Below are 15,395 nucleotides of genomic sequence, written 5' to 3'. Positions count from 1 at the left end.
TGAGATGTTTATTAAATGTTTATAAAGGGGAGGAGCTATTGCTCAGAGGTACAAGCACATGGCTTGCAAGCAGAAGGTCTCAGTTCCTGGGATCCTCAGCTGAAAATACTTCATGCAGTAGGACTCATAAAGAATTCTGTTTAAGACTTCAGAAATCCTGTGTCAAACAGAGCCAAGTGTATGGTACTAAACAGGTTAATAGTGTGAGTTTCAATATGCTCATAATGATAGCTGATATTGTTCTGTATTCAATGCATTTTTGTTACTTCATTCTGACATTTATAATTACCACTAGCTGCAGTTATTTGATTCTGAACAGTAATATGAAGCTAGAAAGAAACTTGGAGTAAAACATTTTGCTGTGAACAGCATAACCATTCTGTAAGTTATTGGAAAAGGCAATAAAATAGACATTTACAACAGGCATATGAGCCAACAATACAATACATTTAAAAAAGAATAGTTTCAACAATTATTCCCATTTGTTACTAATAAAGCAACTCCACAGGAAACTAGTTAACAATTCAAAATTAACTTTTTAGTAATATATTCATTTCTTAAACAGACCATCACAAGATGTTTGCAAGTGCTACACAGAGTCCTCAAAAGCTCTCTCTAGTTACATCTCAGTTGAACATAAAAAGTTGGCCAAAAGTATGTGAAGGCTGCATAGTTAACATCTAAAAAAGAAATGATTCCAGAACAAAAGTAGTGTAAACCATGTTTAAAACATATGGAAGATGTATATAAATGTAATCACACAACTAATTGGCATGTGCTGGTAATATTATTATGATCAGTCTGGGCAGAATCTAATTGCCAAGACATCTACTGTAAGGAAATTTAGAAAAATAGCAGCCATAATATATAGCACTGATAAGCAGTTACACCCCTTATTTAAAGAACTGCCTGCAAGAGCTAGTTAGATAACAAGTATCATCAATAATGCAGCATGCAGACTTCATGCTGCTTGCTGAACGAGTTCTTTGATGATTTTGACCCAGTGCTGTTCTGTATAAAAGATCAGTCTCCAGTGTACATAATAAACAATAAAGAGTCTTGCGGTACCTTAAATTAGTAGATTTATTATGGCATAGGTTTCATGGTCTAGAGTCCACTTCATCAGATGAAATGTTACTTGTAGTGGAAAGGTGTGGGTATGCATGCATGTGTGCATACTCATATGCATGTGTATATGCACACGCACACATGCACTGGAGCAAAATGCAAAAAATGTACAACACATCCTTATCGAGAAATGGAAGCCACTGAAGTTTCAAGGCTCAGTCTTCCTTCTTAAGCTAACCACTGAACAGAAGGAAGATTCATACACAAAGTTTTCAGTTCATTTAAAACAGGAACTTCAGTCCTCCAGATGTTGTTGAACTACAATTTCCTTCAGCCCCAGCAAGCATGGCCAGTGACCAGGGTGATGAGAGTTGTAGTTCAGCAACATGTGTAGGGCCAAAGCTTCCCCACACCTACTTTAAAATAATAAACAAAACAAAACAGTATAAACAAAAACATGGAATCAGAGACAGAAAGGTTTGATATCATTTGTAAGGACAAATCACCAATACATTTAGAACCCTCACAAACAATATTTATTTATTTATTTATTTATTTATATCCCACCCTTTCTTCCAGTAGGAGCCCAAGGCGGCAATAGCAGCAGCAGCAAGAACCCCAAATGTCCAGCACTAAACCAGTGTATAACAAAAAACACATCAATGAGATAGTTCAATGACAATCAGGTGGAAAGTTCTGTGTGGTCACAAGCAACAGTTTGCCACTGCAAAATGGTTTGATTTACTGAGGCAATCAAGCCCTATATGCAAGCAGTCACTTCTAGAGAGGTAGCAGCACAGCATATACTAAAAGATATCATAAACATATAACTAAAAGAGATTAAGTGAAAAGGAAAGTGCTATCCTTCCATTTGTCTGCAATACCCATCTTGGACAAATGTTTTCCCCCAGGTAGCATGCCATCATGTGGGTAGTGGCGCCATCTAGCGTCCGAAGGCAAGAATGTATTGAAGTCAAGACCTGGGGCATCAAGCCCATCCCACTCCAGTTCATTCTTGCCTTCGTCAGAGGCTGTTATCTCTACCGTAGTGTAAGGATTTAAGGTTTCAGTGTAGCGTAGGAAGTGGATTTTTATTTTAAGCGTGTGTGAAAGTGTGTGTGTGAGAGTGTGTTGGGATTGGGGCTGTGGCTTTTTGTTTTCCCCTCCCTCCTTTTTTACTGCTCTGGGCGTGGTTGTTTTTTCAATTGTTTTCTCCCTCCAATTTCCCCCCCCCACACTCTGTTCCCTGCCTGGGCTCCTCGTTAGGGACAGAGAAGACTTTTACTGCTGTTTCTGCTCTTGCAGCGGCGGTGGGGCCCTCCCTTCTCTCCTGTGGGCGAGTCGGATGCTCTCGGCGGTGGCTTAGACTTGTTCAGCACTGCGGTTCTTTACTGCAGCCACTCAGAGCTTGCCGGCTCGGGAGTAGAGCTTGCGGAGGTGGCTCTCTCTCTGCAGCTTGCAACTGCGGCTGTTTGGGGCTTGTCAGCTCGGCTGTAGAGCTCGTGGAGGCAGCTCTTTCTTGGAGGTGACTCTCTCCGCGGCGGCTCCTTTCTCTGTGGCTTGCTACTGCAGCTGCTCAGAGCTTGCTGGCTCCGGAGTAGAGCTCGCTACTGCGGCTCTTATTGGAGGCAGTTCCCTCTCTGTTTTTCTTTGCAGCGGCCATTTCTCTGCGGCTCGTTACTGCTACTGTTGGGAGCTTGCCGGCTGCTGAGACAGGGCTTGCACAGGAGGCTCTCTCTCTCTGGAGCTCACAGCGGCAGCTCTCTTTCCGGAGCTCATGGCAGCGGCTCCCTTTCTTCTTCGGTGCGGTAGTTGTTCTGTTGCCGCTCCCCCCCCAGGTGGTTAACTTTATATCTGTGACAGCCGCCGTTGCTCCCTTGTGGGGCAGAGCACTGGCACTCTAGGCGGGCGCCATTTTGTTTTGAATTTTCCCACCTTTTTTCAGCAGCCCGCCATTTTGTCTATTTTCCCCCCGTCCTTTTTGTTGCAGAGGCATTGGCCTTAAAGCTCTTCTACTTCCTCTTCATATTTTCGCATCCCTTGTGTGTGGATTGCATTTAGTCAGGATTTTTTTCAGCATGATTTGTACTATTTTAAAAATAATATAAGAATAAAAATAAAACAGAAAGTGAAAGAGAGGCCTAGGACACAGAGGCTGCTACATATATCAGTGCACTTTTCCTGCTGTGTGCGTATACCTGAGCTTGATCTTCATTATACTTAGTCGCCAGTAGTGCACATGGGGTTGTACCGCTCCCCTCATCTGTGGAAGGTACTAGTGCCCCTATCCACACAGCACCCCCATCCTTGTGCGTGTGTTGGTGACAGATACTGCACCCTCTACCTTTGTGCATGTATACTATGATGGATCAGTGGCCAGAGGCAGCCCAGGTGACAGGGGCAAAACAGCAGTGCAAGGCCCTGTCACACCACAAGTCTATAAAGCACAAAGATTCCAGAGTCCACTCCAAGGCTGTTGCTAAGACCAAACATTTGTCCAGCCACAGAGCTGCCAGGCGGGCACGATACATGTCAGTCCCAGCCCCAGAGGAGGCTGGCCAAGAGAGATTAACAGCTCTCTTTCAATCACCTGCTGGGTCATCAGAGGACAAGTTTGAAGGGTTTCCTAGCCAGCCAGCTTTGGACTGCCCATCTCAATCTATCTCAGGGGCTGGAGCTCACACGTCTGCTCCTCTGTCCCCACAAGAGCAATCACCTTCGCCTCAACAACTGCACCCAGTGCCCTCGGATCCTGCCCCTCTTCTGGGGTTGCAGTTGACTCCAGAATTTCTTTCACAGTTGCAGGACATATTGGGCTTCTCTCAAGCACAGTCACTGTCTCAGGTTAATCCATTAGTTCAGCAGGGCACACAGCTGCACTCGAGCACTGTGGGTCAACACACCTGTAATAACGATGCTCCACCACATTCACCAAATCCCTTTGATGTCACCAGAGGCAGGACTGGTGGTGAGATGACCAAATTGGAGGATCCTTCGTATTCTCTTCAGGCCGAGGGAGATGAGTGGAGCGGTGATTCTGAGCTGGAGAAGGACTCATCCTATTGCCTTTTTGATTCAGTTGACTATCTTCCCCTCATTCATAGAGTTCTGGACACTTTAGGTCTCCAGTCTTTGTAAACTGAATCTATCACTCCTCCGGTGAAGGGGACCAAGGTTCTCAAATCTCCCAGATCAACAGATCACTTTCTTCCTGTGCCAGACCCCATTGGCAAGCTGGCCAAAGAGGAATGCGTTCGCCCGCTGCAGGCACGCTGTTTCTTTGCCCTTGCCAACAGATGCTACCTTGGCTCCAGAGTTCATGAATCACCTGAACATCCTGGAGGTAGATAAGCCAATTTCTAGTTTGGTATCCAAGTCTCTCCTTCCAAAAGAAGGGCACTCCCAGCTTAAGGATCCTTCTGAGCGACGGCTAGAATTTGCTCCGAGTAAAAATCACGAGGCTACTGCTTCATCTATTCGGGCCTCTGCTGCAGTGTTCTAGAACCTCTATGACAGCCTTTCCCAACCTGTGTGCCTCCAAATGTTGCTGGACCACAACTCCCATCTTTCCTGACCATTGGCAATGCTGGCTGAGGCTGATGGGAGTTGTGGTCCAAAAACATCTGGAGGCACACTGGTTGGGAAAGGTTGCTCTATGATGTGGCTGGATGAACTCTTAGAAATCCTAATCCGGATCTGGCCAAACTCAGAAAGGGCCTGGTGAAGTTACACAAGGCTGCAGCATTTGTGGCTGATGCCACCTTAGATGCAACTCAGCTGGGAGCGCGGGCCCTAGCCACGGAAGTAGTGGCTCAGTGTACACTCTGGCTCAGATACTGGGACGCGGATACTATGGCCAGGGCCAACCTGTCTAGGGTTCCATACTTGGGGTCATTACTCTTCAGAGAGGAAGCCCTCAAAGCGGTCTTGGTAGACCCCAGAGACAATCGAAAGCCAGTGTTGGCCACATTCAAGGAGAATTGCAGACCATTCAGAAGGTTCACTCCATACCGTTCATTTCAGCCCTTTCGGGAAGCGCAGCCTGGGAACCAGGGCCATGATTCTCGCTTTACCGACTTCTGTTCCTCCAGGAGAAACTGGCACAAACAGCTATTCCAGGGCAAAGCTCAGCACCTGAGATGACAAGGTCCTTTGTCTTCCTCATATGGAAGGAGAGCTCATCAGCGCAGGCAATACTGACACCATCCCTGTCGGAGGCAGGTTGCTTCTTTATGCAAATCACTGGCTATGTTTAACACAAGTCTTTTGGGTCAGAGATCTCTTCTCTCATGGTTACGAACTAGAGTTTTGGTTAATCCCCCGGACAGATTCCTTCCCTCTCCTTTTCCCAGACCTAGAGAAAGGCGGAGGATCATGCAGAAAGTAATACGACATCTCCTTGACATAGCTGCAATAGAACCAGTACCAACAGCAGAAAGATCGGGGTGTGTGTGTGTTACTCTGACTCGTTTGCAGTCCCCAGGCAAGATCTGTCATGGAGATCGGTCCTAGACCTCAAGTTTGTCAACCACTTTGTGAAGTACCGATGATTCAAAATGGAGTCCCCTACATCCATTATAGAAGCTCTGCAGGAGGGGGCTTTCTCACCTCCATCAACCTGAAAGAGGCTTACCTCCCCATTCCAATCTAGCCTGCTCCCAGAAGGTTCCTGAGGTTCGCCTTTGGCCAGCATCACTTTCAATACCGAGCAATGCCGTTCGGACTCTCATCAGCCCAGAGAGTATTCACCAAAGTGTTGCTCACCCTGGTGGCTTACCTCCGCCTTCAGTGGGTCCATACATACCCCTATTTGGATGATCTGCTGATTTGGACAGACTCCAGGGCCCAGGCCCGCTATCAGGTCCACCGCACCCTCGAGGTTCTGCGCACCCACAGTTGGCTGGTCAACATTGACAAGAGTCAACTAGAGCCACTGAGCATCTGCAGCATCTGGGAGTGATATTAGACACAACGCAGGCGATGGTCTTCCTTTCACCAGAGCGTATTGCAACCATCAAAGATAAGGCACTGCTCCTGACACGTTGCTCAAGGTAGATGTAATGCTTCTACTAGCAAGGGCTCGGGGGATATTCATCTCCGCCATTCACATTGTGCTGTGGGCTCAGCATCATACTCAACCACTTCAGTGGGCCCTGCCGCCATTTCAATTGGACACTGCCAATTCCAACCATCGAGTACTCCGCCTGGATCCTTTACTGCATTCTTCTTTCCGACGGTGGGCGACTTTTTGAACATCACCAGGGGAATTCCATTCCGAGAACCAGAAAGGACTATAATAACTATGGATGCCAGTCTGACTGGCTGGGGCCCCCACTGCAATTCCTGCTTTGTCCAGGGTGTATGGTCCAGGTCAGAGGTCAGTCAGAGTATCAACTGGCTGATGTTGAGAGCTGTCCATCTGGCTCTTCGTCACTTTCAACCAATCTTCCTCTTGGAACATGTTCTGATTCGGATGGACAACACCTGCATGAAATTGCATTTGAACAGACAAGTGGGAACCAGGTCACAATCTCTCCAGGCAGAAGCGACCCGGATCTTCGACTGGGCTGAAAATCATCTGATGTCGTTGAGGGCAGAACATCTCAGCAGAGTCCTGAATGTGATGACCAACCAGCTCAGCAGACAACAGGTGATTCCGGGGGAGTAGAAACTTCACCTGGTCGTGTTCGATCTTCAGCATCAGTTCAGCATCCTCTCAGTGGATCTCTTTGCTACCAGTCACAACCAACAGCTGCCCTGATACTTCTCGAGGTATCTGGAAATGAAGGTAGAATCTGTAGATGCACTGCTGACACCTTGGCTGGACGGTCTTCTGTACACCTTTTCCCCGATATCTCTACTGGGCAGGACACTGTGAAAACTGCTACGCGAAAGGGCTCAACTGGTTCTGCTAGCTCCACAATGGCCTCACCGGCCATGGTTCTCGGACCTCCTCTCACTGTCTGTAACAGACCCTTGGAGGTTGCCAATCAGGCCAGATCTTCTGTCACAGGGACCGATATGGCACCCAGATCCTGACTGGCTGAGTCTGACAGCTTGGCGTTTGAACGGAGGCAGTTGATTTGCACAGGGCTATCACAGGCAGTTGTGGATACAATTCTGGCATCTAGAAGGCCATCGATGAATTGCATCTACCAGAGCACTTGGCCTGCCTTTTCCAAATGGTGTGCGTCCCACAATTTTCAACCTTTTCAAGCCACTATACAGCAAGTGTTGCAGTTTCTACAAAATGGTATGAAAATGGGACTTAAAGCAAACACCTTGTGTCGGCAGGCCTCCACCATATCATCACTTTTGTCCATTTCATCTTCTGGCATTCCCATGGGCTGACACCCGCTCATCAAACTTTTTTTAAGGGAGCTACTCTTCTTTCTCCGACAGTGTGTCACCATTTTCCTTCGTGGAGTTTGCCAAAGGTCTTGCAAGCCTTGCGGCATCCTCCATTTGCACCCCTTCAGTCAGTTTCATTGCGACTGTTGTCATTCAAGGTCCTGTTCCTGATGGCGGTTACCTCGGCGAGAAGAGTTTCAGAGTTGGGTGCATTATCCTCAGCCCGTCATCTCTGCATCTTCCATGAGGACTCAGTGGTATTGTGTCCGGATCCATCTTTTTGTCCCAAGGTCCATTCAGCTTTTCACTGTAACTAGGACATTGTTCTTCCTTCATTCTGTCCAAAGCCCGTCCATCCGTTGGAGAAGGCCTGGCACTCGTTAGATGTTCGGAGGGCCCCCAAGACCTACCTATCTCGAACCAGGGACATAAGATTAATGGATTCACTGTTTGTATCCTTTCACCCAAGGACACTAGGGAAAAAGGTTTCTAAATACACCTTGTCTTGTTGGTTGCGCGCCTGCATTGCACTGGCTAACAAGTCGCTTAAGCTCCCAGTGCCTGGTGCCTAGTGCACTCGACTAGGTCGGCTGCCACTATGGCAGCTTTCGCAACCAACGCACCGCTTGCAGATATTTGCAGGGTGGCGGTATGGTCTACTCCAGATTCATTTATCAAGCATTACAAGATGCCTCTTTTGGAAGGCGTGTTCTGATAAGTAATCAGTGGGTGGCCCCTCCCTATTGGGCCTGCTTTGGTACATCCCATGTGATGGCATGCTACCTGGGGAAAACAGACCATTGGTCTCACCTGAAGGGTGGTTTTCCCAGGTATTATGCCATCACGGCCCTCCCTGTTGGAAGATGCCTAGGTGTTTTGTACCACCTTTAAAATTATTACTGTTCAGAGTTCTACTGTTTTAGATTGTGTAATCAAGTCAAGACCTTTCTAGATCTGTTAAAAGTGAATGTTGTTCTGTGTTAATTGGGACAGTATCTTTATTTTCCTTGCTGGTAGGCCTGTTGGCCTTAGTACTTTCTCAGATATCTCACTTCAGACTCATCGCAAATGAACTGGAGTGGGAGGGGCTTGATGCCCCAGGTCTTGACTTCAATACATTCTTGCCTTCGGATGCTAGATGGCGCTATTACCCACGTGATGGCATGATACCTGGGAAAACCACCCTTCAGGTGAGACTAATGGTCCGTTCTCATGCTACCAATATTCCCTAGCTCAAGTTTTTCAATAATGAAAAGCAGATGTTTCAAATGAACTTGAGTATCTTTTGAGTGCTGAGATCTAGACAAGGGCTTACGGCATCTTACCATGCATGTATCTAGGTCTTCCAAACGTTCAATTTCTGTTAGCGCCTCCACTGTGATGATGGAACGTTTAGCAGGTTTCTCCTCTGCTAGTTCAATTTCTAGTGATTCCTGGTGGGGCAGGGGCTTGCCTCGTCGGGTCAAATGATCAGCCTAGAAGAAAAGATGGAGTACTCTTTGAAAAAAGGAAACACTGATGAAAAACAATTCAAAATAAATGCTGCCAAACAACAAGAGTCAACCCAATAATTATGAACAACCCTTCACAGAATCACAGTTGGACAGGGCCTTGTAGGTCATCTTGTTCAAAACCCAGCTCAATGCAGAAAATCCAGAGCGAGTGCATCCCCAACAGATGACTGCCCATCTTCTGCTGACCTTAGCCGAGAGAGAGCCCTCCACCCCTTCTAGGTGATTAGTCCCATTGTCAAACTGCTCTTACTCACAAGATGTTCTCCTTATGTTCAACCAAAGTCTGCCCTCCTGTAACTTAAGCCCATGCTATCTAGCCCTGCTCTCTGGGGCAGCAGAGAACAGGATTTTGTCCCCTTCCATATTTGAAGTATCTGAAGAATGTTATTATATCACCCCTCAATCTTCTCTTCTCCAGGTTGCACATACCCAGTGCCTTCAACCTTCCCTGACAGGACTTGCTTTCCATACCAACAACCATATTTGTTGCTTTACCTATTCTTATTTGCCTATATCCAGAAGTGGCTTCCAGAACTGGACACAGTGGTCCAGGTGAGGTCTGACTAGTGCAGAATAAAGTGGAACTATTACATCCAACTAATGCAGCCTAAAACTGCATTAGCCTTTTTGAAGTCTCTTCACACTGCTCATTCGCTTACGACTGACAAAAATCCCGCGATTCTTTTCACGTGTACTACTACCAAGCCAAGTAAAACTGTGCACTTTCTAAAAAGTTATTTATTTTGTCCAAATGGCTTTAGTAACTACTTCTTCAAAGAACTCCCACCCATCTTCGGTTCCTTTGCCTATTGGTATATAGCTATCCATGGAACCAACGTAGCATTTCTGAGCTTAATCAAAATCAATTTTCCTGAAATCTAGATTATGCGTTCTGACTACATAGTATGTCTGGCAACAAGCTAGACAGTAAAGACATCATTCCATTTTGCTCCTATGATCTAGTCACATACTTGAATGCTTGAGCAACAGTACTCTGACTATATATATCTTGTCAGGGTTGAGGATGTATGTCACATTACAAACCTACTTTTAAATGTATATCCATTTCTCCCCTTTATCCTTCCTGCCCAAAGAAGGGTACCATTTCATTCACCTTGCTACCCTACTACCATCAATGTAAACTGTATTATACAGATATTTTGGTTATTATGGGTTTTAGAGCCCAATGCAGTAACCATTGTTGTAATGCTCCAGATACATTATTATTTTATTTATTTGATTTCTTATCTGTCCTTCACCATAAGGTCACTTGGCAGAGGGGTTACATCAATTTTAAAATACAGAATTAAAAACAGGTTAAAACATATTTGGAAGTCACAGTGCAGGTGTGTGCAACATAAGCAAATCATGATGATCTGCTATAAATATCTTGAAATACTAAGAACTGTGTAAGCACTCACCAACTTATGATGGCAATGTGACAGTGCATCAAGGATCTCATCTACTATTCGGTCTGAGAGAAATGAGGCCACTGTCAGCTTCACTTCACTGTGTGAAAGTTGAAAATGAGAAATGAAAACTTAATTCACACAAGAACATTCTGTTATCCTTTACAACATTGGTTGTATGATGTAAGAGTTACCAAGATCTCAAAATTTCCCCAAAGAGAAGAATATACATGTAGGAACAAAGGACATTTCATAAGTAATTATTAATCTTAATCTTATGAGAACTCACAATATGCTGCACACTCTTTCAGCCAATATGCTAAATTATTTCTAACACTAGGAACCAAGTGCTCCATTTCTGTTCCAAACCTTTCAGTTGCAAAAGGGAAGTTATTTCTTTCTTCTGTGATATCTATGATCTATCACCACCATTATACAGTTCAAACTGCATTTTTTATAATGAGATGTGCAAGCAACTCGAACAGAAGTACTTGCAGTACAAGAGTGCAACATCTTGTGTTTTGTTAATGTTGTCTTTGTTGTTCAGTGAAGCATGCTATGAGACTCACAGACAGGGTTTTTAGCAGAGAGAAGGAAACCTGCAATAAACGGGTTAAGCAGAGCAGAACAGAGTGCCAGGTTTGCCAAGGTCAGCAGCTGGTTGGCAAGTAGATAAGAGGGAACTTGCAGAAGCTCTTGTGTGGGGGAAAGTCGTTTGAGTGAGAGAACTGTGTTTTATGTTTGTCAGTAAAGACTCTTACAAGAAACTTGCCTGGCCTGGCTCATTTACTGATCTATTCGACTCTAGAACTTCGTACTTGTATGATACCAATACGCACGCACCGACAGGGGTTATGGGCCCAGCTTATCATACAAAGTAAGGGGTTCAAGAGACGTTGGCGTGACGTTGCTGCAGAGAAAAGAAAGTGCAAGAAAGAGGCAAGTAAGAGTGGACAACATGGCTGTAAACCTGTCATCCGGGATGCCGATGGAGAGACTGAATGCTGTAAACTACTTCAGCTGGAAATGGAGAATGAGAGCAGTTCTGATTAAAGAAGATTTGAATGATGTCGTAGAAAAACCCCCTCCGGCAGCTCCTTCAGCGGTGTGGATGAAGAAAGATGAGAAAGCGAAGGCTTTTATTATTCTGGGGCTGTCTGATTCACAACTGTTGCTGGTGAATAATGAGGGAGAAGCTAAGGGCTGCTCATGTGCAGCAAACTGCAGGGAGTTGGCTGTGCTTAGCACAGAAGCTTTATCAGATGCGTTTAACAGATGAAGTGACTATGACAGAGCATCTGGCTGAATTTTGTAGATTATTTGCTGAACTTCAAGATAGAGGAGTACATCATAGTGACATTCAGATGGTCTATATACTGTTATCTTCTTTGGATCAAAAATGGGATGTCATGGTCTCGAGTCTGGAAACTTTACCAGACGGAACTTTATCTTTGGACTTTGTAGAACAGAAACTTCAACAAGAGTGGAATAGGAGACAAGAGAGTAAGAAGACTGAGTTAAAAGAGACTGAGGCTGTACAACAACAACAATATCAAAGAAACAGGCAAGAGAATAAAATATGTTATTTTTGTGGGTCCCGAGGACATATACAGAGACATTGTTTAAGTAAGAAGAGAAATAACAGGGACTTTGGACGTCAGAGATCAAGCGTGAACTTTATTACTAAGGAGGACAATAAACTAATTAACTCTAAGTGGCTTCTCGACAGCGGAGCGTCTAATTGCCTGATCACAGACTCTAGTTTATTTTACACATCAAAGCCAGTGCAAGAGAAGATTTATCTGGCTGACAGATCGACTCAGGACGCAATTGCAAGAGGCACGCTCAGGTTAAGTAATTTGGGAACTATATTGACAGATGTGTTATTAGTTTCTGGTTTAAAATATAACATTCTATCAGTAAGAAAATTAGCTCAAATAGGTTGTAAAATTACATTTGAAGGGAATAGATGTTTTGTGAGAAAAGATGGTGAAATCTGTATGCAAGGGAAATTACAGAATCAAATGTTTATGGTAGAGAGCAAGCTTGATAAACCCACGTGTGCCTGGATAGGAGTAAATAAAAACAAACACGAAAACTGTATACATGAATGGCACAGAAGATTGGGACACGCACATTTTGAGAAAGTGAAAAATACTCCAAAGCATAGTCAAGATTTGGAACTAACACATTGTGAGTATGTGGATGAATGTGAGGTATGCTATAAAACAAAAATGACTGTGACTCCTGTGAATAAGAGCTGTGAAAGTACTACCACTAAACCCTATCAGCTCATACATGTGGATTTGTCTGGACCTCTCCAGTGCTCAAAAGGTGGGGCAAGATTTTATTTAGTGATTGTAGATGATTTCTCCAGATTTACACATGTATTCTTATTGAAAAAGAAAAGTGAAGCAGAAGATAAATTAAAGGCATTTATATAGAGGACAGAGACACAATATGGGGTTGTTATCAAAAATATCAAATCAGATCAAGGTGGGGAATTTACCAATAATTTGTTTAAAACATATTTGGAAAAGAAGGGAATAATACAAAGTCTCACTGCTCCCTTCAGCCCATCCTCCAACGGAACTGCAGAGAGGAGGAACCGGTCACTGCAGGATTCAATGAGAGCCATGCTAGCCGATGCAGATATGAATAACACCTATTGGGGTGAATGTATTCTGTACACTGCTTACATTCAGAACCGCCTTGTGCACAGAATAATAGGCATGTCTCCATATGAGAAATTGACTGGAAGAAAGCCCAGGGTAAAACACATAGAGCGTTTTGGAGCAAAATGCTGGGTGCATGTATCAAAGCAGAAAAGGCATGGTAAATTAGCCTCAAGAGCTCAGGCAGGTCGTATTTTGGGATTTCAGAATTCATATTATAGAATTTGGTTGCCTGAGAAACAACAAGTAGTGTTAAGTAGAAGCATAAAGGTGATAGATAAACCTTGGAAAGACAGTCAAACAGTAATACTTGATGGTGCAAGCAAGCAGGAAGCAGCAGATGTTCCTTTTGGGCATCAAATACCATTAAGAACCGCATTGACTGACTTAATTCATAGTGGCAAACATACTGTGAAAAGACTGAGGAATGAAGACATGGCAATGCAAGATAAAGAGGTGCCAGGTACTAGTGCAGGTACAAGTGCAGACACAGGTGCAGGACCAAGTAAAATTGAGAGTGAAGAAGAAATGGAAATAGATACTGTTAGACGGTCAGAAAGAAAAACGAAAGGAAAACCATCTCATAGATTCACATTTAATGTTACACAAAAGAATGATGAGACAGATGAATATCCTGTAGAATGGGAAAAAGAAGGACCAATAGACAAAGAAACAATGGATCTAATGTGGAAATTCTGTATTGAAGAATGAAATATAAATGAGTGTTATCAAATAAAAGTGAACAAAATGACTGTAAAACTTGTGTGAATAAAGAAAAGAAAAAAAACTGAAATGGAACTGTAAACAGATACTGTAAGGAAACAAAACCATGTACTGATGTGTATTGAAATGAAATTGTATAACTGTTATAAATGAACATGGAGTTTTGTAATCTGTGAGTCTCAGGTGGGGGCTGTTGTTCAGTGAAGCATGCTATGAGACTCACAGACAGGGTTTTTAGCAGAGAGAAGGAAACCTGCAATAAACGGGTTAAGCAGAGCAGAACAGAGCGCCAGGTTTGCCAAGGTCAGCAGCTGGTTGGCAAGTAGATAAGAGGGAACTTGCAGAAGCTCTTGTGTGGGGGAAAGTCGTTTGAATGAGAGAACTGTGTTTTATGTTTGTCAGTAAAGACTCTTACAAGAAACTTGTCTGGCCTGGCTCATTTACTGATCTATTCGACTCTAGAACTTCGTACTTGTATGATACCAATACGCACGCACCGACAGTCTTAGGGTCCAGTTCCAAGATCTGGCACTCTGTAGCTGGAGTGCCTTAGAACATGACAACCAATGTGGATAAATGCCATGGCTCATGCAGTTATGCCACTGCATAATATGGCCTCAGTTCCAATGCATATGTGTCACTGGCTTGCACCAAGTTGCAAAATGCAAGAACAGAGAAGGAACATATGATCCTCAGAACACTTGATTGACCTTCTGAGCCATGGATGCTTCACAACCCTGTGCAAGTCTTATATAATATTTAGAGAAGCAGCACTGGAGTGCCCTGGTGCCCTTGCAAGGTTGCTATGGCAGATGTGATGGCTTTGCTTGACCACTGAATAATAATATTAGATTGTAAGCTTAAAAAGGTGGTAAGTTTTCAGTTTTGTTATACTTAATCTCAGGGCTTTTGCTTTTGGGTTAAACAAGAAGATACAAACAGAAGCTAATCAATGTAGTAAATAAACCATGTATATAGAATAGACAGACAGTAAATCAATATTTCTTTTGGTACTGTGTACTCTGTAGAGGTTTTTGAGGAAACATTTTCTTTCCAATCTGTGGTCATCATCATTTCTGTGTGTGAAAAAGGTGAATCTGGAGTAGGGATCCCAGAGGATTTCATTCAGTCTGCATTTACATGAACCAATCTGATTTGCATTTCATGGACTGGAATGCATTATCCTGTGGTTTTCACACTTCTCTGAATTTTACAATATGGTTTTCAGCTCAAAAAAAAAAAAAAGTAAAAAGTCTATATTAGATTAAAGCGTGCAAAAATGTATTTTGTGAAAAATACTTACAAAATGTGTATTTTTGGAGTCTTTAAACAATTTCCAGACTGATGAACTGGACTTATAAATGAACACATGTAAAATTGACACAGACCATAAACAGACTGTTCCATCCATCCCTAATCTGAAGCCATTTTTTCTACTAATGACTGTAGGCAATAATCCCCAAGAGATTGAATGAATAAAACACATTTAAAATCAAATGTTGAAATTAATTGTAGTCAGTATTAACTATGGCACTATACCCTGAACATATAGAACACTTGTTCCTATAAGATTATGATTCAAGTTTACACCACCTTCTGTGTAAACAAAGCATTTAAAACCAAAGTTGGACATGCAAGATATCAGTATCTGCGTT

The 15,395-nt window shown here is 43.6% G+C and overlaps 1 protein-coding gene across 1 annotated transcript in view; it reads right to left on the bottom strand.

Moving 5' to 3' along the window:
• The window catches only part of CARMIL1 (capping protein regulator and myosin 1 linker 1), a 221,984-nt gene that overhangs the window by 43,621 nt on the left and 162,968 nt on the right, over positions 1-15,395 (bottom strand). Inside the window, exons 29-30 of the mRNA XM_061593631.1 lie at positions 10,355-10,442; positions 8,745-8,894 (exon numbers count right to left, since the gene is read on the bottom strand). Coding sequence (XP_061449615.1) covers positions 8,745-8,894; positions 10,355-10,442 — 238 coding nt within the window. The remainder of the gene's footprint in view (positions 1-8,744; positions 8,895-10,354; positions 10,443-15,395) is intronic.

The sequence above is a fragment of the Rhineura floridana genome, chromosome 1 (assembly GCF_030035675.1).
Source record: "Rhineura floridana isolate rRhiFlo1 chromosome 1, rRhiFlo1.hap2, whole genome shotgun sequence".
Lineage (NCBI taxonomy): Eukaryota > Metazoa > Chordata > Lepidosauria > Squamata > Rhineuridae > Rhineura > Rhineura floridana.
Note: the sequence above shows the minus strand (reverse complement) of the source record. Positions and strands in the feature narration are given on the sequence as shown.